This window comes from Cynocephalus volans, chromosome X, assembly GCF_027409185.1.
Source record: "Cynocephalus volans isolate mCynVol1 chromosome X, mCynVol1.pri, whole genome shotgun sequence".
Taxonomy (NCBI): domain Eukaryota; kingdom Metazoa; phylum Chordata; class Mammalia; order Dermoptera; family Cynocephalidae; genus Cynocephalus; species Cynocephalus volans.
In genome coordinates, this window is record NC_084478.1 from 34053253 (window position 1) to 34078650 (window position 25398).

The 25398-nt window shown below is 38.5% G+C and overlaps 1 protein-coding gene across 3 annotated transcripts in view; it reads left to right on the forward strand.

Moving 5' to 3' along the window:
* POLA1 (DNA polymerase alpha 1, catalytic subunit) overlaps nucleotides 1-25398 on the forward strand; it is a 283541-nt gene that overhangs the window by 19822 nt on the left and 238321 nt on the right. For 2 of the 3 annotated variants that reach the window (XR_010022374.1, XM_063083538.1), the window contains exons 11-22: nucleotides 6355-6467; nucleotides 7210-7326; nucleotides 8538-8612; nucleotides 9499-9637; nucleotides 10385-10539; nucleotides 14394-14478; nucleotides 15753-15814; nucleotides 17474-17563; nucleotides 19746-19862; nucleotides 21111-21286; nucleotides 23157-23286; nucleotides 23780-23899. Coding sequence is in view for 2 of the 3 variants with exons in the window: in XM_063083538.1 (XP_062939608.1) it covers nucleotides 6355-6467; nucleotides 7210-7326; nucleotides 8538-8612; nucleotides 9499-9637; nucleotides 10385-10539; nucleotides 14394-14478; nucleotides 15753-15814; nucleotides 17474-17563; nucleotides 19746-19862; nucleotides 21111-21286; nucleotides 23157-23286; nucleotides 23780-23899 (1379 nt within the window). In the remaining variant the exon portion in view is untranslated. The remainder of the gene's footprint in view (nucleotides 1-6354; nucleotides 6468-7209; nucleotides 7327-8537; nucleotides 8613-9498; nucleotides 9638-10384; nucleotides 10540-14393; nucleotides 14479-15752; nucleotides 15815-17473; nucleotides 17564-19745; nucleotides 19863-21110; nucleotides 21287-23156; nucleotides 23287-23779; nucleotides 23900-25398) is intronic. The other variant, XM_063083539.1, reaches the window with a different exon arrangement.

Consider the following 25398-nt stretch of genomic DNA (forward strand, 5'->3'; position numbering starts at 1 on the left):
TAAATCAGTATTACTAGCATATATATTGTTACAAATCATAATTATTCTTTATGCCCCTTGTCCAACCTCTCCCCTTCCCCCATTCCCTCCCCCTCCACCCTCTAATTGCCCTAGATTTCTTCTCCTTCTGAAAGAATAATGGTTACTCTGTTAACTTGTTACCTAGATGATCTGTCCAATGCTGAGAGATGTGATCAGGTCCTCCAATATTATCATAGAGCAGATGCTTCTTCTGTCACTCTGAAATGGGTTTTGAGGAAAGACACATCCTCTTCTTTTCTTTGTCTCTGCTGGTGACTCTTATGTGAATGCACTCCAGTGGTTGGCGGACCATCTGCCTGGTGGCTGTGCCGTCTAGCTGCTTTTGCAGCAGCCGTGGTTATTGTGGTGACTGGTGGGCCACCCAGGTGGGGGTGCTGTTTTTGTCATGCTTCTTGGCACTGGCGGTATGCCTGGTTGTGGGGTGTGTTTGGTCCCCTTCTCTTTGCCTTGGGTCCCCTGGCAGGCCCCAAGGTGCTGGCATGTTGTGCCTGGTTGTGGGAGAGAGGTCCAGTCCCCTTCTCCATGCCTCAGGACTCTGGGCAAGCCCTGAGGCACTGGTGCAGTGTGCCTGGTTGTGAGAGAGAGGACCATTCCCCTTCTCCTTGCCCCAGTTCCCTGGGTGGGCTCCGAGTAGCTGGCATGTTGTGCCTGGTTGTGGGAGAGAAGTCCAGTCCCCAACTCTATACCCCGGGTCCCTGGGTGGGCCCCAAGGCACTGGTTCAGTGTGCCTGGTTGTGGGAGAGAGGTCCCGTCCCCTTCTCCATGCCCCGGCTCCCCGGGTGGGCTCCGAGGTTAAAGTTGTCTTTATTTAGATCCTTTTTTGGATCTGCAGTAGATGCTAACTGTGTGTGTTTCAAAATGGTTTCCTGGAGACTTCATGCAGTGAAAATAGGAGTACCAAGATGTCAGTAAAGCAAGTGTATGAGTAAGAAGAGTAAGTATTAACTGTCAGACTTGAAGGCCAGATTTGCCTTAAAGATAATCAGGCATTGATTTTAACAGGAAAAATGTTAATGGTGGTGGTGGAGGGGTGCAGTAAAAGCATTAATATACTTCAACTTATCAAATATGCATAAACTTGTGCAGAGCCACTTGAGTAGTTTCTTAGCTAAAACTTGTTAGTTTCTTAGGTAGAGATATAATCCGTCTTAGAAATGGTATTTTAATCTACTTTTGCTAGGGCAAGATTTGGTTAGACCCTGTCACCTCTTTTACTACTTCTTTGTTACTCTCTGCTGGAAGATGGTCAGACAAGTATGATTACATGAAGCTGAGCAAATGATTTCCCATTCATTGCTGCCTCATTGTACAACCTCAGGGGACCACAGCAGTGTGACTGGTGCTCTCTGGAGCTGTGCAACATGGTGGGCCTACCCATCCCAATACTACTCCCTGTGCTTTGCTGTATCTGCTCAGTGCTATATTTTATTCCTTGTCTTGGTTAATGGTCTCATCAGTACCAGAAACCTGGGAACCATTCTTGATTCCCTCACTTCCCTCACCAACTCTTGTTAGTTTTCTCCTCCTAAAGTAGACAACCTATCTTCTGTTTCTCCTCACAACTACCACCCCAATCCTTTCTTGTCTGCCGAAACCATTGCACCAGGCTCCTAATTGATCTCTTAGCTGTCGTCCTCAACATTACTGCCAGAGTGATTGATCAGAATGGTAACTCTGACCATGTCATTTGCTCATTAAAAAGAATCTTCAGTGGCTACTGCCTACAACCCAAGCTCCTCAGCAAGGCTTCAGATGCCTGCCGTCTATGAATTTTGTGCTCTAGAATGTACCTTGTTGCTGTTTATACCTATGTCCCTTTACTCATTGTGTTTTGTCATTATATTTTTGTCTTCTAGCTCATTCTTCAAAATTCAGCCTATGTGTCATCTCCAGATGGGCCTAAGAGCCCTTCCCCTGTGACCTCATCATATCCTTTCCCATTGTAGCATTTGTCATATTTTGAAATGATCTGAGTCTGTTTTTCTTTCCCCAAAAGCCTCTAAGCTCCTGGAAGGCTGGGATATTTCATTTCCAGCATCCAGCACAATGCCAGGCACATAGCAGGTGTTCAGTACATGGTGATTGAAATGAACTGCACACTAATTTACGGTTCTATAAATGCGCATGAAAGGTTTCAGACAAGCAGAATTGGATTTGCTGCTGTTATTGAGTTTGCCTCTTAAAGCCTTGTAGCCGTGTGGGCTAAGAATGGGTAGCACAAAAGTGGATAGTGCGTCCCCCCTACCCCCCAATAGTAAGTACACCTGTAAGGCATCAAATTGCCAGTGTCAGTTGCCAAGGATTGGAAACTTAAGTAACAACAGCCCTCTTTATTTCATTTTTGGAAATGAGTTTATTATTATTTCTACCTTTTGTTTACTGGTTGATACTCTTATTAATGAACAGAGCATCCTTTTACAGGGCAAAGATCTAGAGCTGCACTGTCCACTGTGATAGCCACTGGCCACTTGTAGTTCTTTAAATTTGGATTAATTAAAATGAAATAAAATTTAAACCTTAGCTCTCAGCCACTAGCCATATTTCAAGTGCTCAATAGCCACATATGGCTAGCAGCTACCATATTGGGTAGTTCAGATATAAAACAATTCTGTCATCACAGTAATTTCTATCGGCTAGTGTTGGGCTGTAGTGATAGGTGTCGGAGGTTAAGACTGAAGCATTGAAACACAGCTGTATTTGCAAAGCAACCAGTTTATGATATGTGTTGAATTCCTGGTACTGACAATAGTCATGGATAGGCTTTTTCAACCAATATTGGGAAATACTTTATAATTGAAAGAGGTATTAATCTGTTACTGGTCTGGCATCCAAATGCTAAGGTAAAATGAAATTTCTAGTGCTGGAGAAGGCCTCAGAGATCTAGTCTAGTTGCTCACTTAGGAGGAAACTGAGGCTCCAAAAGATAAAGTAGTCAGCTCTTTAGTGGCAGAAGTGTGAGCTTCTCACCTTCACTCCACTCTGCTCTTGGGTGGTACTTCTCAAGTTGTGTCCTTTGCTATGGCACATCTTTCTCTGTTATTGATGCCAATGGGTTAAATAAGATGGCTTAAAAAAAAAGTCCTTTAATCTCAGAGGGTTGAACAGTTTCATCGTGATAGCAGGTAATGATCACTGAGCTTTGGTGAAATCAATGCTGCTAATAAAAATGAAGCACTCCCAAAGACCCTGTTATTGTTTCTCACTTTCATACAGATTCTAAGTAAGTCAGTTGTTGCTGAATGCTCCATAATTATGAAAAGAATCTTACTCGTTGCATATGGGAAGATATCCTGTCTTCATTATGACTTTTTCAAGGTTGAATAATCCTCACTGCACCTGGTTTCAGCTAGTAACTTTGGGGGGGATGTAATCTTTGTTTACCATGATCTTTTTGTGGTAAATGAGGCATAAACAGTGTCAAATGTATTGCATGAAGTGTGATATTAGTTTGACTGTAAGATGAGCTATTTGAATCTTTGAATCCAATATTAGGGTCTTTATTTTTCTTTGCATGGAATTTTGTTTTTTCATCTTTAACTGTTGTGCGGATGACTTTTAATTTTCTGAGCTACTGTGATCTTTTTCTTTTATAATCATCCCCACAGTCCTCCTTTCCTTCTCTCCTATCTCCCCTGCCTCTTCCCCCCCCAGCTGAAAATCACCCAACTCTTGTAAGAATTTTAACCATCTGCAGAAATGAAAATTCTTAGATGATCTTATTTCTACCAGGATGAGTGACAGAAGGAAGCACTGATGAGCAATCTTGTGAAACTGGGGTAATTGGCCTTGTGAATAGTAGCCTTTGCTTGTGCCAGAATTTTCTTAGTGTCTCAGATAAGTGGCTGTTTTGAGTGACTATGTTAATTATTGCTGTCTAATTATTCGCGGAGCCCAGGATTTTGGACAGTGACCATCTCGGATTGACTATCAAATCTTTGGAGTCTTTTCTTTTCTTTTTTTTTTTTTAATTGAATCATGATTGATTATACATATTTTTGGGATTCAATGTTGACATCTGTGGATCAAATCAATATTACTAGTATGTATATTGTTACAAATTGTACTTATTCTTTATGCCCCTTGTCCAATCTCTCCTTATCCCCCCTCCCTCCCCCCTCCCACTACTGATAACCCTAGATTTCTTCTCTCCCTCTGAAAGAGTAACGGTTACTCTGTTGATTTGTTGCCTAGATGATCTGTCCAATGCTGAGAGGTATGTTCAGGTCCCCCAATATTATCATAGAGCAGCTGTTTTTTCTGTCACTCTGGAATGGGCTTTGTGGAGAGAGATATCCTCTTCTTTTCTTTGGTCTCTACTGGTGACTCTCCTTGTGTCAATGCACTATAGTTGCTGGCGGACCATCTGTGTGGTGGTTGTGACGTCTAGCCACTTTTGCGGTGGTTGTGGTTACTGAGGTGCCTGTGGTGGGCCACCCACATGGAGGTGATGCTTTTGGCATGCTCCTTGGTGCTGGTGGTGTGCCTGGTTGTGAGGAGGGTCCAGTCCCCGGCTCTATGCTTTGGGCCCCCAGGGGGGCGTCCTGAGGCACTGGCGGTGTGCCTGTTTGTGAGGGGGGGGGGTTTTGATCCCCAGCTCAATGCCCCAGACCCCAGGGTGGGGCCCCAAGGTGCTGGCAGTGTGCCTGGATGTTGGAGTGGGGTCTGGTCCCCAGCTCCGAGCCCCAGGCCTCTGGGCAGGCCCTGAGGTGCTGGTGGTGTGCCTGGGCCGGAACTAATTTTTTGTTCTTTGCTTATTTCTAAAATGGGGGAACTTCCTGTGGGAACCAGTACTTGAGCTGTGTGGTTGAGCTGAATTGCTGCTTTGCTGCTGTTTCCCTAGGGAAGACTTTTGTGCAGCTCAGGGTTTAATGGTTGACCGTATAGGTACTTCCTGCTCTCCAGAGACCCGGTACACCTGGGTTGTGTAGAAACTCTGATCTGGGCCTGAGTTTTTTCATCAAACTGCACCCCATGCAATTCTGCATTCCCGACCATTCTCCTCTGAGTGGTCCTGCATTGATTAGGGGGCAGATCGGCTGTCCTTGCTGTGTCCCAGTGTTCTCCCGGTGGGCCCACCATCTTCCCCACTGCCTGTGCTCCAAACACTTCCCATGGGATGGGCCCTGTGCCGGTCCCTTGTGATGACTCACCGGCCTCTGAATGGCTCCCCTTTTTCAGCTCTTCTGGCTCCTCGCTCCTGCATGGGTCCACAGGAACCCTATTAATTGCTTTGCTGTCTGGGGGCCACCAAGGCCCTCTTCTCCCCTGTCACTCCAGGCAACTCCATCTGAAGGGCACAGCTGCTGCTTCTGCCGGCTCCTGCTCCATGTGCTCAGCAGCTCGAGCCTTAAAGCAGCTATGGCCTGAAATGCTCCAAGTAGTTTTTTCTTTCTCTCATCATGGTTTCTTCCGCTTTCATGAACTTCATAGGTCTCTCCTCCTCTTCCCCTGAGCTCCAGCGGCCAAAGCTTGGCTGTTGTTACATTTTTATAGTTGTAAATTGGTTGATTCTTGGGAGAGAGTGACACTGGGGACTATTCCGCCATCTTGACTGGAACCTCTGAGTCCTTTCTTAATGGCCAATTTTCATTAACAATGACTCGATGTCTAGAAAAGCATGTTTTTGTTTTGTGGTATACATTACTTAGAGGTCTCAAAAGGAGAATGTCTACTGATTTAGTTACTAAACAATTTGTTAAACTGAAATAGAAGAGAAAGGAACCTTAAATTCTGCCTAGCCAGATGTCTTAAATAGCCTGTGCGATAGAAAAGGTGAAATAGGATATAAGAGTAGAACCCTATTATGAGATATTTATTATTATATGGAATAAGACATATAAGATGAATTATGGTTTTCTTAAATACAATTTTACCTGTAGAGAAATACTGACATACCATAGTTATCCTGATACATGAATATTGGTTTTATTGTAAATACAAATACTAAAAATGAAATTTAGGGTTCTCAGATTTATAAGTTCTCAAAAGAGGCTTAAGTATGAGATTTGTTTGGGAATAATTTGTTTGTTTTGTTTCTGTTAATGTGCGTGATCCTGGTTATAGGGAAGATGTTTACACAAAGTTAGAGAGTCATTTTGTCCCCTGTCCTCCCAGTGGTCACAGACTGTACCATTGTGATAGTGTAGTATGTCATAAGTACTGAGTAAAGAACTGGTCTTGGGGAGTGGGCAGCAAATATCAGTTTTCTGTCAAAATGAGTTATCATGAAGGCACATACACTGAACTTGTGTGTTGCTCCTCTAATTTGATGTAATTGAAATATTTCTTGTGGTTTTCCCTTATTCTTTTTAGGTGTGGTATTTCTGTTTGGCAAAGTTTGGATTGAATCAGCTGAAACCCATGTGAGCTGTTGTGTCACGGTGAAAAACATTGAGCGAACGCTGTACTTCCTTCCCCGTGAAATGGTAGACCTTACTGATTAGCTTTTAGTTCTCAGTAGTTGTATATGCCATACATTTTATGTTCTGCTACCAACCTGTCCTTCAACAGAGCTATGAACTGTCCACAGTCCTGATGCCTCTTTGTTGCTGCCTGCCTAGCAACCCCAATTAGAGGTTGGGAAAAGTAGAGAAATGAAGTCGAACTCAGTTTTTCAACTTGTTAGAGTATAAGTGTCTGAGTTTTAGTATATGATATCTTTTTCCCCACCCCTTATTTCCATAATAATCGGGGTTGGGACTATAAGGCTTTAAAATGTGACATGGTGTTTGTCCCAGTTTCATGCTTTTGCTGCATTGGCAGCAGTAACATTCCCTCCATGGCCATTTAACAAAGTCACTTCCATTTGTTCCTCCTTTTTTGTTGGTACTTAACATCCCCACTCCCCTCCCAGCCCAAGCCCCTCCCCATCTCAGTTGAACTGTGGAGCTTCTTGATCAGGATTTACAATACTTAGTCTCTCATTTTGTAGGATCAATCATCTTTATTTCTGATTTCTTTTTATGATGCCATTGTGAGGAATTGGGCATTGAGTTTAGTACATATTTTGGGTCTCTTTGTATTTTTAAATTCACCTGTAAGATTGTGCTAGTAAACGTTTAAATGGGTGAGAATGAAAATTGATTTAGACTTGGAATTTTGGTGGTTGAGAAGATCTTATGTACAGATAACTTTTTTCCCTCCATTCCCCTCTCCATGGGAGAACAGAAAATTGATCCAAGTACAGGGAAAGAAACAGGAACTCCAGTTGCAATGAAGGATGTTTATGATGAATTTGATGAGAAAATAGCAACAAAATATAAAATTATGAAGTTCAAGTCCAAGGTTTGTATTTGGTGACAAATTTTTTGCAGCTCTATTTGTTTGTTCATATCCTGATTAGCAGATACAGTAATTATTGCATATGTACTTCATGCAAAATGCCTTTTGCATGACTATAATTTATTGAATGGAAATTTCATAGGTATGAATATAAAAACAATGTATTAAATTTGTAAAAATATTTTTTCTTTCTCTTTAAACTGCTTATAAACTGTTTATTAATTTGAATAGAAAGATAACTCATAGCAAATTAATTGTCTCCAGTGCACAATATATCTTGTGCTTTTATTTTGAAATGGAGAAGAAACTATTCTGATCTTGTTTATATTAGTTATTGCCAAGATGTTTTTGGTTAGAAGGTTAGGTAAGGTTTTATCTTTAAAAATTAGGAACTATGATGCTATTTTTGATAGAATGAAAGTCTTCTGTTCATGTGATATGTGTGATAAATTGTTTTGATTTTAGTGAGATATTGATGCCTTTGGCCATAATTGTGGGGGCTGTAGCCCACTCAGAATACTGGCTATTAGTAATGATTGCAATAAAGGGAGGACTGAGTTGCTGAAGATAAGGCTAGCAGTCTTAACTATTTGAGCTTTGAATTGTGGTTGATGGGTCAAGTGTTTAAAATTCTTGAAGCAATGTGGTATAATGGTGAAGAGCATAGGTGCTGGGGCCAGACAACTTGTGATCTAAGTCCTAGCCCTACTGCTTACTAGTGTGTGACCTTGGACAAGTGTCGAGTGACTTCAGTATGCCTGTTTTTTCATCTGGGAAATGGGTTCTTATTTCAAGAGTTGTTGGAAAGGTTAAATCAATTCATTCATATTAGGCGATCAGAACAGTTCTTGATGCATAGTTGACACTCAGTAAATATGAGCTGGAATTATAATGGTAATAATGATTTATTGTTCTAGCAAGATAGAGTTGCTTAATATCAAATAATAGCCTTTATTGCCCCTCTTGAATGCAAATATTTCTAAATTCTCTAGTGTCCAAAAGAAGTCCTTTTAAAAGCATTTTGTCACTGGGGGTGTTAGTCCCAGTTAAAAGGCGAAAGAGTGCCTTTTTGGCTTTATTTGCCTTTGTGTTTTGTATGGATATTGGATTCCTGATGATTAAATACAGGAGCATGTTTTGTGTATGTAAAGCTTGTCAATGCAATTTGTAAAAAGTTTTTGTCTTAATGATTTTTTAAATGTCTACGTACCCAGATAGTGGAAAAGAACTATGCTTTCGAGATACCTGATGTTCCAGAAAAATCTGAGTACTTGGAAGTTAGATACTCGGTAAGTCAAACAAAGAAAATTATTGGGTTTTGGTTGACAATGACATTTTTCTATTTTTGAACTTTCAACTGTCTTTCAGTTAGGAGTGTTGACAGGGCTTCTCAAGCCTACAGTTCATTGAGGTGGACTTACAGTAATGAATAATTAAAATGGATAAAATTAAGTACATAGACTACAGGTTACACTGCCTTTCTCTGCTTTCAAATATGCATCTTTAAACAAATAACTCGAAATAGCACGACTGTTTGTCAAGTGGATTGAATGCCACATGATGGAGTTGGACATCATTAGTCTGTTGAAGTATCCCTTGTGAGCAGTGGAAAGGTGAGAGAGGAGTGTCAGTAGCATCGCTATGGTGCTGCTCTTGCTCCTGTGACAGGCAAGGTCATTGCTGCGGGATGTTAATTAACTGGACTTCAACCTCTTTTTACCTCTCTGTTCTAGTGTTTTGATCCCACGATGTTGCAAAAGGGAAACTTTTAAGAAATGTTTCTGACAGTGGTGATGAAAAAGTACCATGGAAGCATTTTCAATGAGTCCCACTCTGTTGCTTTCATTCTTCTAATGGAGTGGTACTTACGTGGCTATTCTTTATTGGTAAAGCATGTATAGCTCTGGACAGAAATTCTCTTTTGGGGGAGCTTCTTGGCCTATTTTTCTTCTAATGGGTGTCATCAAGATGCATTATTTTGTCATTGTGAATTGGTTTTGTTTCCTACAGTGAATTGTTTTGGATTTCATTTGTGGCAAATTACATTTCATATATATCAAAGGGGTTTCTTCTGGTGCTTCATAGAGAAGCTTTTGTTTATTTCAAATATAGACTTTGGAAAATGTGAAGTAATAGTTTTAAACAAAAAAAACACTTTTTTTTTGCCTTTTTCAGGCTGAAGTGCCACAGCTTCCTCAAGATTTGAAAGGAGAAACTTTTTCTCATGTATTTGGGACCAACACATCCAGCTTGGAACTGTTCTTGATGAACAGAAAGATCAAAGGACCTTGTTGGCTTGAAGTAAAAAATCCACGTAAGGAAAAATTTGCTCTCAGAATGCTGAGCGGATTGCTGATAGATGTGGTTTTTAAAAAGGAAGTTAAGGAATTAGTCTGTTTATTTTATTATGTCCACTTCCTTTTTTGTGTTTTTTTTTTTTTTTTTTTTTTTTTTAGGTTTTCCTTGAATGAGTATAGGGAATACATTTAGAATCACTTTATCTCTGTAATGCCTGGCAATTTAGTGTGACAGAGGCCTCAGCTCAGGTGACCATTTGGAGTGCATCCCTTGTTATGCTGTTGTTTGCATGTACTTCAGACCTGGCTGATGTGGCCCAGCCGTTTTCCAGAGTGAACTGCTCACCTTTGAGGGAAGGGAGAATCACTACCCAATGTGGATAGTGCTTATTTATCCTGTTACCTGATGTTTTTCAGTATTTGCATCTATGATACTCTGTTTTGTCTTCATGAATCTCTTAAAAATGTCTTATGATTCTTCCATGGCGATGTTTTGGTTTTTTTAAAAACCTATTTTGCGTTCTGGATTTTTTGGAGAATCTGATGAAAGCTATGGACCTTTTTCCCAGGAAAATGAACATATGTATACATACACACATGACTATTTGCATACAACCCAATAACATGGCTTATTTTTAGTTAGATGTTATAATATGTCATTCTTATTAGAAGACAGGATTGATGAATATCTCAGTCACAAATGTCTTAATTATAGTAGTTTTTTGGTAAATAGCTATTGATTTGTTGTATCTATTCTCTTTCAGAGCTCTTGAATCAGCCAATCAGTTGGTGTAAAGTTGAGGCAATGGCCTTGAAACCAGATCTGGTGAATGTAATTAAGGATGTTGGTTCTCCTCCACTTGTGGTGATGTCTTTCAGCATGAAGACAATGCAGAATACAAAGAACCATCAAAATGAGGTTAAAAACAAAACAAAACAAAACAGGACAGATTTTCTACCTATGCTTTAGATGCAATACTTGCCTGAACTTATACAGCTTTTCTGAAAGGGAAAGTTGTTCCTTTTGGAGGGGAAAGAATACTAATTCACTATGACACTCCATTTTGGAGAATTAATGGAATTTATGTTGAGTTGGAGTTTTTTTTTTTTTTTTTTTTTTTTTAAAGACTTAAATGACTGGACTTTATTTGAAAATTTTTTTATTTGCGGGAATGTTAAATAGACACAGAATAATACAATGAACTTCCTATACCAATCACTCATATTCAGCAGTTAGTAGGATTTTGTCATACTTGTTTATAATCCCCCCCTTTTTTCCTTTTGAAGTATTTTAAAGCTGTTCTCAGACATTGTGTCATTTTACCCATGTATACCTTGGTATGCCTCTCTTAAAACATGCACATCTTCTTATATAATACCATTAACACGTATAATAACATTAACAGTGATTCTTTGATATAATCTAAAATACCCAGTTCATACTTACCTTGACTTGTTTCTCAAAATGTCTTTTAACAGTTGCTTTGTTTGAATCAGGATTCACACAAGATTCATGGATGGCGTTTGATTTTCATGCCTCTTGAATTTCTTTTAAATGAGAATAGCTCCCTCTCACCCCCTCCAGTTTTTTTCAGTGATGTTGAATAATTAAAGAATTACTGTTGGCTGTCTCATAGAATGTCCCATTTTCTGTGTTTGTTTTCTTTTTTGTTTTGTCATTGGGCTGCTTCTTCTATACTGGAGGTTGGCAAACAATGACCCATGAACCAAATCTAGCCCACTACCACCTGTTTTTGTCAATAGTTTCATTGGAACACAGTATGTTTACAGCTGCTTTTGCACTACAATGGCAGAGTCGAGTAGTCATGACAGAGATTGTATGGCCTGCAAAGCCTAAGATATTTACTATCTGGCCTTTTACATAAAGAGTGTGCTGACTCCTATTCTATTAAGAATCTGCTGATCCTTTATATTCCTGTGTACTATAAGTTAGCTCTAAAGGATCAGTTAGATTCAGTTTCACCTTTTTTATCCAAAATTCTTTATAGATGGTGCAGTGTACTTCATATTGTATCATATCAGAAGACACAAAATTTCTGCTTAAACTGTTATCAGTGAGGCTATGATTGATTGGTGGGTTTAAGAGTTGATAACCATTGTAAATTTCTCCATCAACTTATTATCTAATATAAGGTTTTTAACCGTGGCACTACAGATATTTTGGGCTGGATAATGCCTTGTAGTGGGATGCTATCCTGTGCATTGTGGGTTGTTTAGTGGCATCCCTGGCCTCTACCCCCTAGATGCCAGTAGCACCCCTTCCCCCTCGTTGTGACAACCAAAAACTGCCTCCGGACATCACCAAATGTCCCTGGGGGCTAGGGGGCTGACGGAGGGTGGGATAAAATCATTCGTCATTCCGAGTTGACGGTATAATGGCTTCATTTATTAGTTGTTTTTGCCTGAATTAGTTATTTCATTAGGAGTTGTAAAATGGTGGTTTTCTATTAGCTAAAATTTTCTATAAAATTAATATTTCTTCATTAACCAGCATTATTTTGTTATGCTATAGTAGTTTACACAGGAAAGACAGGATAAATGCTTATTTCTTTCTCTTTCATTGCCAATTTTTCAAGTAGGAAGTTGAGGACCTACATTACATGCAGTAGCAACTAATGCTTTATTTATTTTTGTTGTTCCTTTTTTTTTTCTTTTTACTTTTATGGAATATCATTATTAACACATGGGTTTTATATATATTCAGTAGTTTTACTCTATTGTATTCATTAATGTTATTTTTAATGCTTACATTTGTCCCACTTTGGTCAATGGGAGCTTCTTTATGTTTGCTTCTAAGTCTTTTTGATGTTGATGGAGATCTTTTTTTAACAGCATATTGGCAGTGTTTTCACTCTGATTTTTTTTTTTTTTTTTTAGTATGTGATTTGATTTTTTAATATAGGAGATGGCCATAGTTAATAGTTAAGTGTTTGGAAAAGATTTAATTAGTATTTAGTTAAATTAAAAAAAGAATCCATCCCCTAGGTCCCAGAGTGAGGTTCCACGTACCATTTCCTAATAAAGGAAATAGGGTTCTGTGGAGAAATGGCTGATACAGGACAAGAAAGTCCGGAACATCTTGCTATACCAGAAAGCAAGGATGATATTGAAATCTACTGAAGATATGAAGAAGGACTTAGGAGTCAACTTGAAGAGTCTCTTACTGACCAAAGATGGGTTAATCTAAGCATGAATAACTGCAACAGATTGAAACATCAAATCTATGAGTTCATAATGATATTATTAACAGTAACAATTCCACATTAGTCACTTGCAAAGAAAGCTAGGGAATCAACTCATTATTTTGAAAGCTGGTAAAGGGATTGAATTGAGTATTTATCTTGACTCTTCTGAACACATTTATCCTGAGTTTTCTGAGCAAATACTGTACCTCAGGCAACCAAATAATTGATGAGTGGAAGTTTTTTTTTTCATAGCAGGTTTCCAGCTAATAAATGATGAAGGAAAAATGGAATATTACACTGCAGTATTGCAGTCCCCAGTGAAATAATGGATACAGACAGTGATCACTAGTGACTGCTAATATCACTAAAATAGAGATGAGCAGACATCATGTGCCTGTGCTTTCTAAAGTATTCTTGCCAAAAAATTGAACCTGGTTTTCATCAAGTCTTAAGATCTAACTATGAATTATAGTTAGATATACTATATCTATATAGTATATCTTTATACTGCCTATAAAGGCAGTATAGAGACAGAAGAACGCGTCAAGTGACACTATCCAGGATACAGGCAGCAGAATCCATACTATGGAGCCCTCTATAGGACAGATGACCCAGTTTCTTCAACACATAAATTGCAAGGAAATGATAGGTGGGGTGGGATGTATGTGGTTGATATTGATTAATATGTAATTTTACCTATCAGTCACTTGCAAAGTATGGACCTTATTTGGTAAATAAAATTGAGATAATTTGGAAAACATGAAAATTTAAATCATGACTGGATATTTAATGATTTTAAGGGATTACTATTAATTGTAGTAGGTGAGATAATTGTATTGTGATTATATTTTGAAAACTTCTTATCTCTTAGAGTGGTAGTTCTCAACAGGGTCAGATTTTTGCCTCTGAGGGGACAATTGACCATGTCTGGAAACAGTGATGGGGTGGTGGGGGATGGTAATACTGGTGTCTGGTGGGTGGAAGCTGGGGACGTTGCTAAACATCCTACAGTGGACAGGACAGCCTCCACAACAAAGAATTATTTAGCCCCAAATGTCAATAGTACCGAGGTTGAGAAACTCTATTTTAGAGATTCATGCTGAAATAGTTCTGGATAAAATGATAGGTCTAGGTTTTTCTTCAAAATAATCCAGAGGGAGGCAGGAAGTGGGTTGGGATATAGATGAGTTGATTATCAAAACTGGATGGTTGGTATATGGGAGTTAATTTTATTCTATTTTTTAATTTGTTTAAATATTTTCATAATAAAAAGTTAAAAGTATTCATATGTGCTGGGCCGGCCCTGTGGCGCACTCAGGAGAGTGCAGTGCTTGGGAGCACAGCGACACTCCCGCCACGGGTTCGGATCCCATATAGGACTGGCCAGTGCACTCACTGGCTGAGTGCCGGTCACGAAAAAAGACAAAAAAAAAAAAAAAAAAAAAAAAAAAAAGTATTCATATGTGCTAAAATGTATATCTTTTAATATTCTTGGTAGTTTTGGTGAGAATGCAGAATACATAGTAGGTGTCTGATAAGTGACTTTTTTTCCCTCCTTTCCTTGCAGATTATTGCCATTGCAGCTTTGGTCCATCACAGTTTTGCATTAGATAAAGCACCCCCACAGCCTCCCTTTCAGTCACACTTCTGTGGTATGTTTACTAAAGGCTTGATTTGAGCTTTCTTATTTATCTCCAGCTGGTGGATCAGTAACTTGTTTTTCAAAAATTGTTTTCAAGAATAGTTAGTTCATATTGTTAAAGAAATTTTTTTTTCAGCTGTGAAAACTAAGTTTTACTGGATTGGTTGCCTCCTATTCAGTTGGTTTATTTTGTTCTAGGAGCAGAAATCTGGAGGCAATTTGATTGCCTTTTTTCTGTTCTAGTGGTTACTCTATTGGTATTGAGTAGTTTTTTCCTAAGTCAAAATTAGGCTTTAACTATTTTCATTTCCTGGTGTCATTCAAAAAGCCCATCATAGAAATCTGGCCAAAGTTTTTGTGTGATGAGGCAAGAGACCAAGGAATATAAGGAATAAATGAGTGTTCCTATTTGGGAGAAGTTATAGTAATATCAAATTGGAGTTGGTTTGTGCTGTGCATAAAATTCAATGAGTGAAATGATTCCACAGAATTTGGCATATATGAGTCAGTCTCCAAGGAAGATTCTGACATATTCCACATTGAGACTTTGGCCAGTTAAACGTTTTGTTGTTTTTTAAAAAAAAGAGAGGGAGGGATAACACTATTGATCTATTATGTTTTCTGGGATCTCTAGCCCAGAACCAGAGATTTACTTGGGCAGCCTCTCCTGTCAGGTTTCTTGGGTGTTGGGAAGGTAGGACTAGGAAAGATGCAGAGAAGAGAATGAGGTGTGAATGTTTTGAAGTTTTACTTAAGTGGGTGGAACATATGCAACCAAATGACAATGAGAATAACCTGGAAAATATATGGAAGATAGCAGTCCTTAGCTCATTTCAATATGCATTTATTTACCTCCTCTGTGTATGTCACTCTGAATAGCTGTTAGGTATAGCAAGGAACTTATAGTGTAGGGGAAGCTTTGTTCATCTTTACTTTTCTAACCTTGAGAAGGGTTGAACTGAGTTCCTCCATTGTATGCTGGTTGGGGCTTTGGTGGTGGGGGTGTTTTCTTTGGGGAAGACTTATAATCCTCCATTTTGACTTCAATGGATAGCATATGTTTCATCAAAGCAGTTTGAACAATTGTAGGGACTTAGGATTTTGTGCTTGGCTCTTCTTTTGAGGTTTAACATGACCAGTGGAAATAATTGACCTTCTTACCTCTTTAGAGATTGGGGGGAATTTATTTATATTTAAGATATTTTCCACTGGAAACATGCAGTGTACGTATACCTGAAATTGGACTGAATGGGTGTTGGAATCTTTATTTTTTTCTTCTTACAGTTGTGTCTAAACCAAAGGACTGTATTTTTCCATATGCTTTCATAGAAGCCATTAAGAAAAAGGTAAAGAACACATTATTCATTCCTCTTAAATATGAAGCATCTGTTTGTTTGGAAAGAGAAAAGAGGATAGTATGGACTAATAGAAACAGGCTGTTCTATATTTTAATATTTTAGCTCTATTCTTGCTAGATTGGAGTATGGTATTAACCCATTAAAATGTATTAGAAGTATAAAACTAGAAATATTATTTACCAAAATTTAAATGTTCCACCACCTGAAAGTAATGGGATTCTACATGGTATTAGTAGATGGAGAGGCTCAAACCCTCCTTCAGATAGCTTAATTGGAAGTTTTTCCAAAATGCATGATCATATGATTGCTGTTTGGGGGAAGGTATTGGGTAGAGCCCCTCCCCAGCTTGAGGGGAGCCAGGTGAAGTTGGGAATACTGTGGATGTTAAAGGGCCATGTATTGGCAAGTTTGTTGTGGGCTGGCCAAAATTGATCAGTGATCTCTAAGTCCTGGTATAGTCCATGGGTCTTTAATAAAATTAGAAAAAGTCATTCAGGTTGAGCATCCCTATTCTGAAATCTGAAATGCTCCAAAATCTGAAACTTTATGAGTACTGACGTAATGCTCAGTGGAAATGCTTATTGGAGCATTTCAGATTTCGGGTTTTCAGATTAGGGATGCTCAACCAGTAAGAATAAATGCAAATATTCCAAAACCTCCCAAAAATCTGAAATCTGAAACAGTTCTGATCCCAAGCATTTTGGATAAGGGATACTTACAACTTGTATAATGTAGTGAGCTTTTCAGAAAGGTAAATGTATTCAATCTAAAGAATTCCTTTTTTGGAGACTATGTCGTTTCTCTTATGAAATGATGGTGTTGATTAACTTGTACGGTTTTTTTGTTTGTTTTTTAATGTCCTCGCTTGACAGAATTAAAAGTTAGCAACTTTGTCAGGTTCACTTATTTTAAATTGGCTTGAGAAGTCCAGTAGTTGAAGGCATTATTGGATTAAGCTGTTATTTATGAAGTACCCTGAATTACCTATCCAAGTGAAATAACGGAGGAAAATTTCATTGCAGTCAAAGTGACATATTTTAACCAGGCTAGTTGTAGAAAACATGTCGTCATCAACTTGCATTTTAAGAGATTTTTAATAAGAGTGGATCTTTTGAATACCTGATTTATATTCAGTAATCCAAGTGGAAGCCTTTTGTGTAAAGAAATGTTTCTAAATCTTAAATATGTTTGTTTTTACTCTAGTTTCTTATTTATTGGTTCTTATACCACTGTTTGAGATTAGTTTATACAATCTTTGGGATTTCTTTGTGTGGTAAATACATAAATGGTGAAATCTACCAGGGATTGTATAGGAAAGGAAGTAATGTTTCTCATAGGTACTGTGATTCATATACTCTAAAATGTGTTCAGATGAGCTAGCATGTCCCTGTGGAGGATATTTCTGTACTTGATGTTGCTCAGCACTTAAATTTTGCTTTATTCACATGCTTATTACTAGAATGAGCTCCTCAGAGCCTTTGTGCAATTATTACTGCAAAACATAGAATGAGGAATTTCACTGCTGCATTTAGTTTTGAAATGGATGGTTTCTTTTAACCCTGAGAAATCTTAGCCTGGTTGAACAAGAAGCCAAGGTATAGTACTTGAGAGTAAAGAGTCAATGACTGGTATGTTTTTGTCTAACAGAAAGTGAAGGTTGAGGTTGCTGCAACAGAAAGAACATTGCTAGGTTTTTTCCTTGCAAAAGTTCACAAAATTGATCCTGATATCATTGTGGTGAGTAGATGTTTGATCATGTCATGGGGGAGCTCTTCATTCTTTAGTTCTTTTCAGTGTGATTTTGTCAGTACTTTTGAGCAGCAAAGAATATTTTCAGAGTGAAATGACACTATGGACTGGTGGGCGTTACTATACTTTCTCCTAATCAAAAGGGAAAAAAAATCCCAGCCCACTGCAAGATACATTTTTAATGTAAAGCAACTCATGAATTATTATTGAAGTTCAGGATACTCCAGTTATTTACACTTAGACACCAGCACATAAGTAAGTAAATGTACATAAGCTGTTAGTATCTCCATAATTTTGGCTTAGTGGCCCAGTCATATAGTGGTCACAGGGGTTAGTTAATCCCCTTAGTTTGGTGCAAATCATAAAACTAAGTATCTTAATTTTATGAGCTTAGTGGGTTTCTATGACAGTGGATCTCTTTGAGAGCTCAGGGCTAGGAATCTTTTTTTCTCTTGATAACCTGGTATGCTTCTGCTACACAGCGAGAGCTAATAATAAATTGGTTGCTTTTGCCCCAATTCCTTAGAGTCATGAAGCAACGTTTTGCTTTTTGTATCCTCTGGCTTTCCTTAGATTGTAGGCTCCTTAATAAGAATTCCTCCTTTTGTCATTTTTCTGGGTAACGGGTCAATCAAATTATGTTGTGTTTTTGTTTTTTTGGAAGAAGGTAGTCTATAAATGCCTCCATTTTAAATGTGATATCAGCTATTTGGTTACATGGAAGCCTGGAAAAATGTTTGCCATATCCTTCTCCATGTTCATTTTTACGCTTGAATACCTTACCTGGCAATGGTATAGCTAACGTCCTGAGAGCCTGTGGATTGTAACTGATGTCTCTGTATGTGCTTCCCTTACAATATTTCAGGACCCATCTTTAAAGCACTAAGGAGATTCTGTTCACAGTGCTGTACTATGGCACTTAGGCTCAGCACTAGGCTGTCACCAGTCTCCAATAACTTTATCTTGGACCCCAAGGAGATATCATGGTAGGATACGTGGCCCAGCTTAGAGTGTTAAAACCAAGTCTATGTGTGAAAAATCCAGATGAAAGATAGAATCCTGACGTGGGTTTTGGCCCCTGATCCCAGTCATGGTAATTTGGAACTGAGACTTCCTCGTGTCTTTTGGGTTTTTTAATTTAATAGACAAAATTGTCATAAATATATAGTGGTATATATATATATATATAATTGTGATAAAATACACATAACAAAAAACTAACCATCTTGACCATTTTTAGGTGTACATACAGTTCAGTGGTATTAACTTCACTCATAATGTGCAACCATCCCCATCATTCAGCCTCATAACTCTTTCATCCTGTAAAAATGAAACTCTTTACACATTAACTCTCCATTTCCCCAGCCCCTGGAAGCCACCATTCTACTTTTTGTCTTTATGATTTTGACTAGTCTAAGTAGTAGTATGTATTTTTAATTAAAATTAATAACAAGTAAATCTGTTTACTGATCTGAATTATTTTAAACTTTAATTTTTAATTAATATAGGCTTGTGAACCATGTTATTCACATAATAGAAATTATTATTATAGAAATGAAAAATTTGGTTGCATTTTTGAGATATTTTCTGCTTTATACAATTTTGTTTCCTTGTTTTTAACAAGTTTCTCGTTTGAACTATTCAGTGGTATTATATATATATTTTTTATTGCATATTGATTAAAGGTCTAAATCAGTAGTGTTTGAACTAAATTTTTTAAGAAGAAACTATAGTTCTTGAGTTTTGTAAGAAGTCTTATGTATACTATTACACAACATAGGCGAGTTCTCTTTTTAAGAAAGCAAAATGTTTGAATACAGCTTTTTCTGATGATGTGAAAAGCATGGGACATTAAAATTTGCATTTGCCTCTGAGATTTTGAGGCATGAGCTGCAAATTAAAAGACATCATATGAACCTTACACCAATTAGGATGAAATAAAGTTTATTTCAGCAGTCTGCTTAGCAGCCTTGTTAATGTCAAGGCTAATGAATGCTGCTTGGTGAATAAATTCCTGAAGAAGAAAAGGACCCCCAGTTGGAGATAAGCTCATGATGTCTTCAATTAGAGACCAGAAAAAGAAAGGGCAAAGAAATCCTGTGAGTATGAAGATAAATCCTCTAATTTGTGTTTGTTATAACATTATTGGCTGCCACCTTTTTCTCACTAGGGTCATAATATTTATGGGTTTGAACTGGAAGTACTACTTCAGAGAATTAATGTGTGCAAAGTTTCTCACTGGTCCAAGATAGGTCGACTGAAGCGATCCAACATGCCAAAGCTTGGGGTAATAACAATTTTCAAAATCTTATTTCTTTATTTGGCTTTTTTATATTGGGTAGCTGCCAGAAAACACACTATACTTTTTAAAATAGGAATTGGTTGTCTTGTGATAGGAACTTCAATACATTTTAATTAGCACTAAACATCTTTTCCTTTGAATCCAGCATTTTATTTGCAAAAGCCTCTGGTAGTTTTTAAAATCAGCAGTTAGAATTTAGGAATAGTGGACAAAGACAGCACATACATGATGCCTTCACTTCGGCATTCCCAAAATGATAGCCCTTTGGGCAGGGTTGCAGGGTTCAGAAATCATGAAGTGCTGCTATTCAGGAAGAATGGGAAGAATGAATGGAAGGGAGCTGACATTGCATGTATAAGAAGGCAATGGGCTAAGTGCTTTCTGTGCTAGTTACCTCTCATAGCAACTCCAATTTTATTTTATAGACATTCTCACAGGGGTAATGTAACTTGTTCAAGATCATACAACTAGTAAGAACTGAGATTTGAACCCAGGCCTGTCTGACTCTTAAAGCACACGTACTTTTCATTCTACCTGCTTGCTTCATGTATGGAGGTTTTGGTGGTTTTTTTATGAAGCACCTTCTTCCTAAACCTGATACTACTCAGTGCTTGCAATCTTATTTTACTTAAAGCTTATAAATAAAATGGGCATGTTGCTTCATCGTAGAACTTAAGAATCTGCCTTTTATAATGTTCTCTAGAGGATTGTGTTGCTATAGATCAGAGTTGGGGCCACTGCTCTTGCCTCTTTTCCTAGTCATATCTTTAAGGTGGTAGATTTGTTATTAACGCTTTATCTGAAAACTTGATTAGCTGACTCCTTACTCCTTTCGAGATTTTCTTTATATGGCATCTTCTCAGTGAGGTCTATCTCAGCCACCCTATTTAAGATGCAGTCCCCCCAAATTCCTTGTTCTTTTCACGCTGCTTTATTTTCCCCCTTTTCTGTATAATTATTACCTCCTAAAACTGTGTGATTTCTTATTTATGATATCTTTTTTATTATATATCTCAAATGAGGTCAGGGATCTTTTCTGTTTTGTTCACTGCTACATCCCAAGTGCCTAGAACAGTGTCAGATACATAGTAAATGTTTAAAAATATCTGATTGTTAAATGGAAGAATGAGAGTTTCATCGTTGTAATTTTGGGCCAGCTTCAAAATAGGTTAGAATGAAATGTTCTCTCTGTCTGCTCTTTCATAAGATTGGCTTTTTGTACTCATCTTGTAGGGCCGGAGTGGATTTGGTGAAAGAAATGCTACCTGTGGCCGAATGATCTGTGATGTGGAAATCTCAGCAAGGGAATTGATTCGTTGTAAAAGCTACCATTTGTCTGAACTTGTTCAACAGATTCTGAGAACTGAAAGGGTTGTAATCCCAATAGAAGATGTGCAAAATATGTACAGGTATGATCCTGGATTCTTCAGAGTTTGTCTGTGTTGAAATTAGAAACAGCAGGATGCCAACATCGTCCTTAGGCTTAGGGGGATACAAGCCGAGCCAGTGGTGCTTGCTATAGAGGGGAAAATTGTGTCATGTCAGCACCATTACTTTCCTAATTTGAACTAGTTTACCCCTTGAATTATTCTAATTTGATCAGTTTATCTCCATCTCCTTAACCTGTTTAACTCTGTCTTAATGTTTCCTAACAGTAGTTTGGAAATTGATATGAAATTTAGATTTCCACCCTTTATTTATTCAGGAATTAGTGTATATATTTTGGAAATATAAAAACTGAGCAATCATTAGGTTATTTATCTGCACCACACTCTCCCAAGTGAGCTATGGGCTGGCCCTAGGTTATTTAGAGATATTGCTTGCTTATTTCTTAAATAAAATTTCTTCTACTCCTCTGCCATTTCTTATTTCCTGCTTGTTTCTACTGAATCCTTGGAGTGCTTTACTTTTAAAACTGTGTTCCATCTCTAGGTGATCTTACCAAATCTTAGGGATTTAAATACCATGTGGGTGTTGATGCCTCTCACCTGTGTACCTTCAGGTTAGCCCTCCCTCATGAATTCCAGACTTCTCCCTTAGGTTCTTCCTGTAATCTTTCCTTATTAAATTAATGGCAACTGTATTTTTCTGTTACTGCTGGAAACCTCCAAAGTCACCCTCGGCCCAAAACCTCTGAGGCATCCTTGATTCCTCTCTCTGATGTCTCACAGTAGATCCATCAGGGAATCCTGTCAACTCTGTCTTCTAAACATATCTAGATATGACCACTTTTCACTTCCATTGGACCCACTCTGGTGCAAGCCATTATCCTCTTTCTGCTGGATCACTAGAGATGTACTTATCTCCTTGCTTTTGCCTTTGCTCCCTTGTGTTCTCTTCTTAATCCAGGACCAGAGTTATTCTGCTAAAATTAAGTCAGATATGGTACTTTTCTCAAAATCTTCAGTGACTCTGTTTCATTTAGAGTAAAAACCAAAGTCCTATTTTTGATTTACAGGGTCCCACACAAAGTGTTTCTGTGCTGTTAACTTTGTCCTTATCTCCTACCACTCTCTCATCATTCTCTCTGATCCAGCCATATTGGTTTCCTTCCTGGTCCTGGAACTGCCAGATTTGCATCCAGCTAAGGGCCTGTGAATGTACTGTTTTGTCTGCCTGGAATGCTCTTCCCTTAGATATCCATTCATAAGGCTTGTTCCCTCACATCTTCTAGGTCTTTATTCTCAGTGAAAACTTCCCCAGTTCCCTAACTGAAATTTCAGTCTGTGCTCCTGCTATTTAATATTTCCTTTGCTTCTTAACTTTTTCTCTTTAACACCTAGTATTATATAACATACTATATATTTAATTTCTTTTTTTTTAACATTTACTTAACATATATTTGTGGGGTACAGTGTATTGTTAATTTATTTATCTTTTTTGTACTCTGTCTCGCCCATGAAGATGTAAGCTCCATGAGGACAGGAATTTTTGTCTGTTTTGGTCACAGCCAATATAAATTAATAACACATTGTAAGCATACAATATATACTTACTAGATAGAATAAAGGATTTAGGTAGTTTTCAGGTTTGTAGTTAATACATTACTTCACTTTGTGGGACTTTTTTGTATGTTGGAGAAGGGCATTGGGATCACTGGTTTGAATGAATTCCTAGTTACATACCAACTATATTTTAAATTGTTTCCAAAGCTGAGTGTCATTGCTCTGAAGTTACTTATACCAAAAATTCCGTGTAATATTTTATGAGGTTCGGATTATAGTCATCATTGTTTCTTTTAATTACTTGATTCTGTTACATTCTTACTTTTCTGTACAGTGAACCTTCTCATCTGTTGTACCTGTTGGAACACACCTGGAAAGATGCCAGGTTCATTTTACAGATCATGTGTGAGCTAAATGTTCTTCCACTAGCATTGCAGATCACTAACATCGCTGGGAACATTATGGTAAATTTAACTTAGAAAGGGGGAGAAAGCATTTCCTGTTGGATTCAGTGTTTGCTTGGGGTAGTTGTTATATGATAATGAGTCTAAATGCATGCTTATAAAATGGGTGACTTGGACTCTGAAAGCTGGGTTTCTTTTGTAAAGGGAAGAACTGGTTGGGAGAAGGGGAGGAATGCCAGGTGCAGTGTGTTGAAATTTGCGTGAACATAAGGGTCATCTCTCTTAACATCTGGATGTGTCTTTTTGGTAGAATGGTCCATTTAGGAGAAATAGCCAGCTTCAAGTTGTCAATATTTTAAGTTCTCTTTGTCTGCTTTAAATATAATGTTTAAAGAAATTGTTAGGTATAATTTAGTACCTTTTTTTTTTCTTAAAGCAGCCCTTGTTATTAGTAGTTTTGAAGGGGGTGCTATGATTAAATTTATCAACTCAAAGTTGCTTTTGTTTGTTATGGTTTTGAACTCAAATTTAAGAATGAAATTCTTTTTAATAGTCCAGGACTCTGATGGGTGGAAGATCCGAGCGTAATGAGTTCTTGTTGCTTCATGCATTTTATGAAAACAACTATATCGTGCCTGACAAGCAGATTTTCAGAAAGCCTCAGCAAAAACTGGTGGGTCCATAATTGTATAGAGTTTTTTTTGTTTTGTTTTGGTTTTTTTGCCTTTTCTTATCCGCTCTTTTTATTACCTAGTTTTTCTAGGTTTTTTTTTTGCTGTGATAACATTTGCTTCCAAAATAACTAATCCCCTGTGTACTGTAGAAACTCTGTCATGTTTGTTCCGTTGTGTTTGTGTTGTCATTTTCTTTTCCACTTCTCTTCTGTACAGACAAAATTATTTCTGAAATATGTAATTCCTTTTTTCTTTTTTTCTTTTTTTATTGAATCATAATTGATTATACATATTTTTAGGATTTAATGTTGACATATATTGATCAAATCAATATTACTAGTATGTATATTGTTACAAATTGTACTTATTCTTTATGCCCCTTGTCCAATCTCTTCTTATCTCCCTCTCCCTCCCCCTTCCCACAACTGATAACCCTAGATTTCTTCTCTCCCTCTGAAAGAATAATGGTTACTCTGTTGATTTGTTGCCTAGATGATCTTTCCAATGCTGAAAGGTGTGTTCAGGTCCCCCAGTATCATAGAACAGATGCTTCTTCTGTCACTCTGGAATGGGCTTTGTGGAGAGAGACATCCTACTCTTTGCTTTGGTCTCTACTGGTGACTCTCCTTGTGTCAATGCACTACAGTTGCTGGCGGATCATCTGCATGGTGGTTGTGACGTCTAGCCACTTTCGTGGCAGCCTTGGTTATTGTAGTGGCTGTGGTGGGCCACCCACATGGAGGTGATGTTTTTGGTATGCTCCTTGGCACTGGTGGTGTGCCTGTTTGTGGGAGGGGTCTAGTCCCCGGATCCATACCCTGGGTCCCTGGGTGGGTCCCATGGCGCTGGCAGTGTGCTTGGTTGTGAGCGGGAGGTCTGGTCCCTGGCTTGATGGCCTGGGTCCCTGGGTGGGGCCCCGAGGCACTGGCAATGTGCCTGGTTGTGGGTGGGGTGTCTGGTCCCTGGCTGCGTGCCCCAAGCAGGGCCCTGAGGCGCTGATGGTGTGCCTGGGCCAGAACTAATTTTTTGTCCTTTTCTTCTAAAATGGGGGATCTTCCTGTGGGAACCAGTACTTGAGCTGTGTTGTTGAGCTAAATTGCTGCTTTGCTGCTGTTTCCCTAGGGAAGACTTTTTGTGCAGCTCAGGGTTTAATGGTTGACCTTATAGGTACTTCCTGCTCTCCAGAGACCGGGTACTCCTGGGTTGTGTAGAAGCTCTGATCTGGGCCTGAATCTTTTCATCAAACTGTATCCCATGCAATTCTGCATTCCTGACCAGTCTCCTCTGAGTGGTACTGCACTGATTGGGGTGTGGATCAACTGTCCTTGCTGTGTCCCAGTGTTCTCCCGGTAGGCCTGTCTCTACCACCGCGTGTGCTCCAAACACTTCCCATGGGACAGGCCCTGCTCCAGTCCCTTGTGATGACTCACCGGCCTCTGAATGGCTCCCCTTTTTCAGCTGTTCTGGCTCCTCACTCTTGCGTGAGTGCACAGGAACC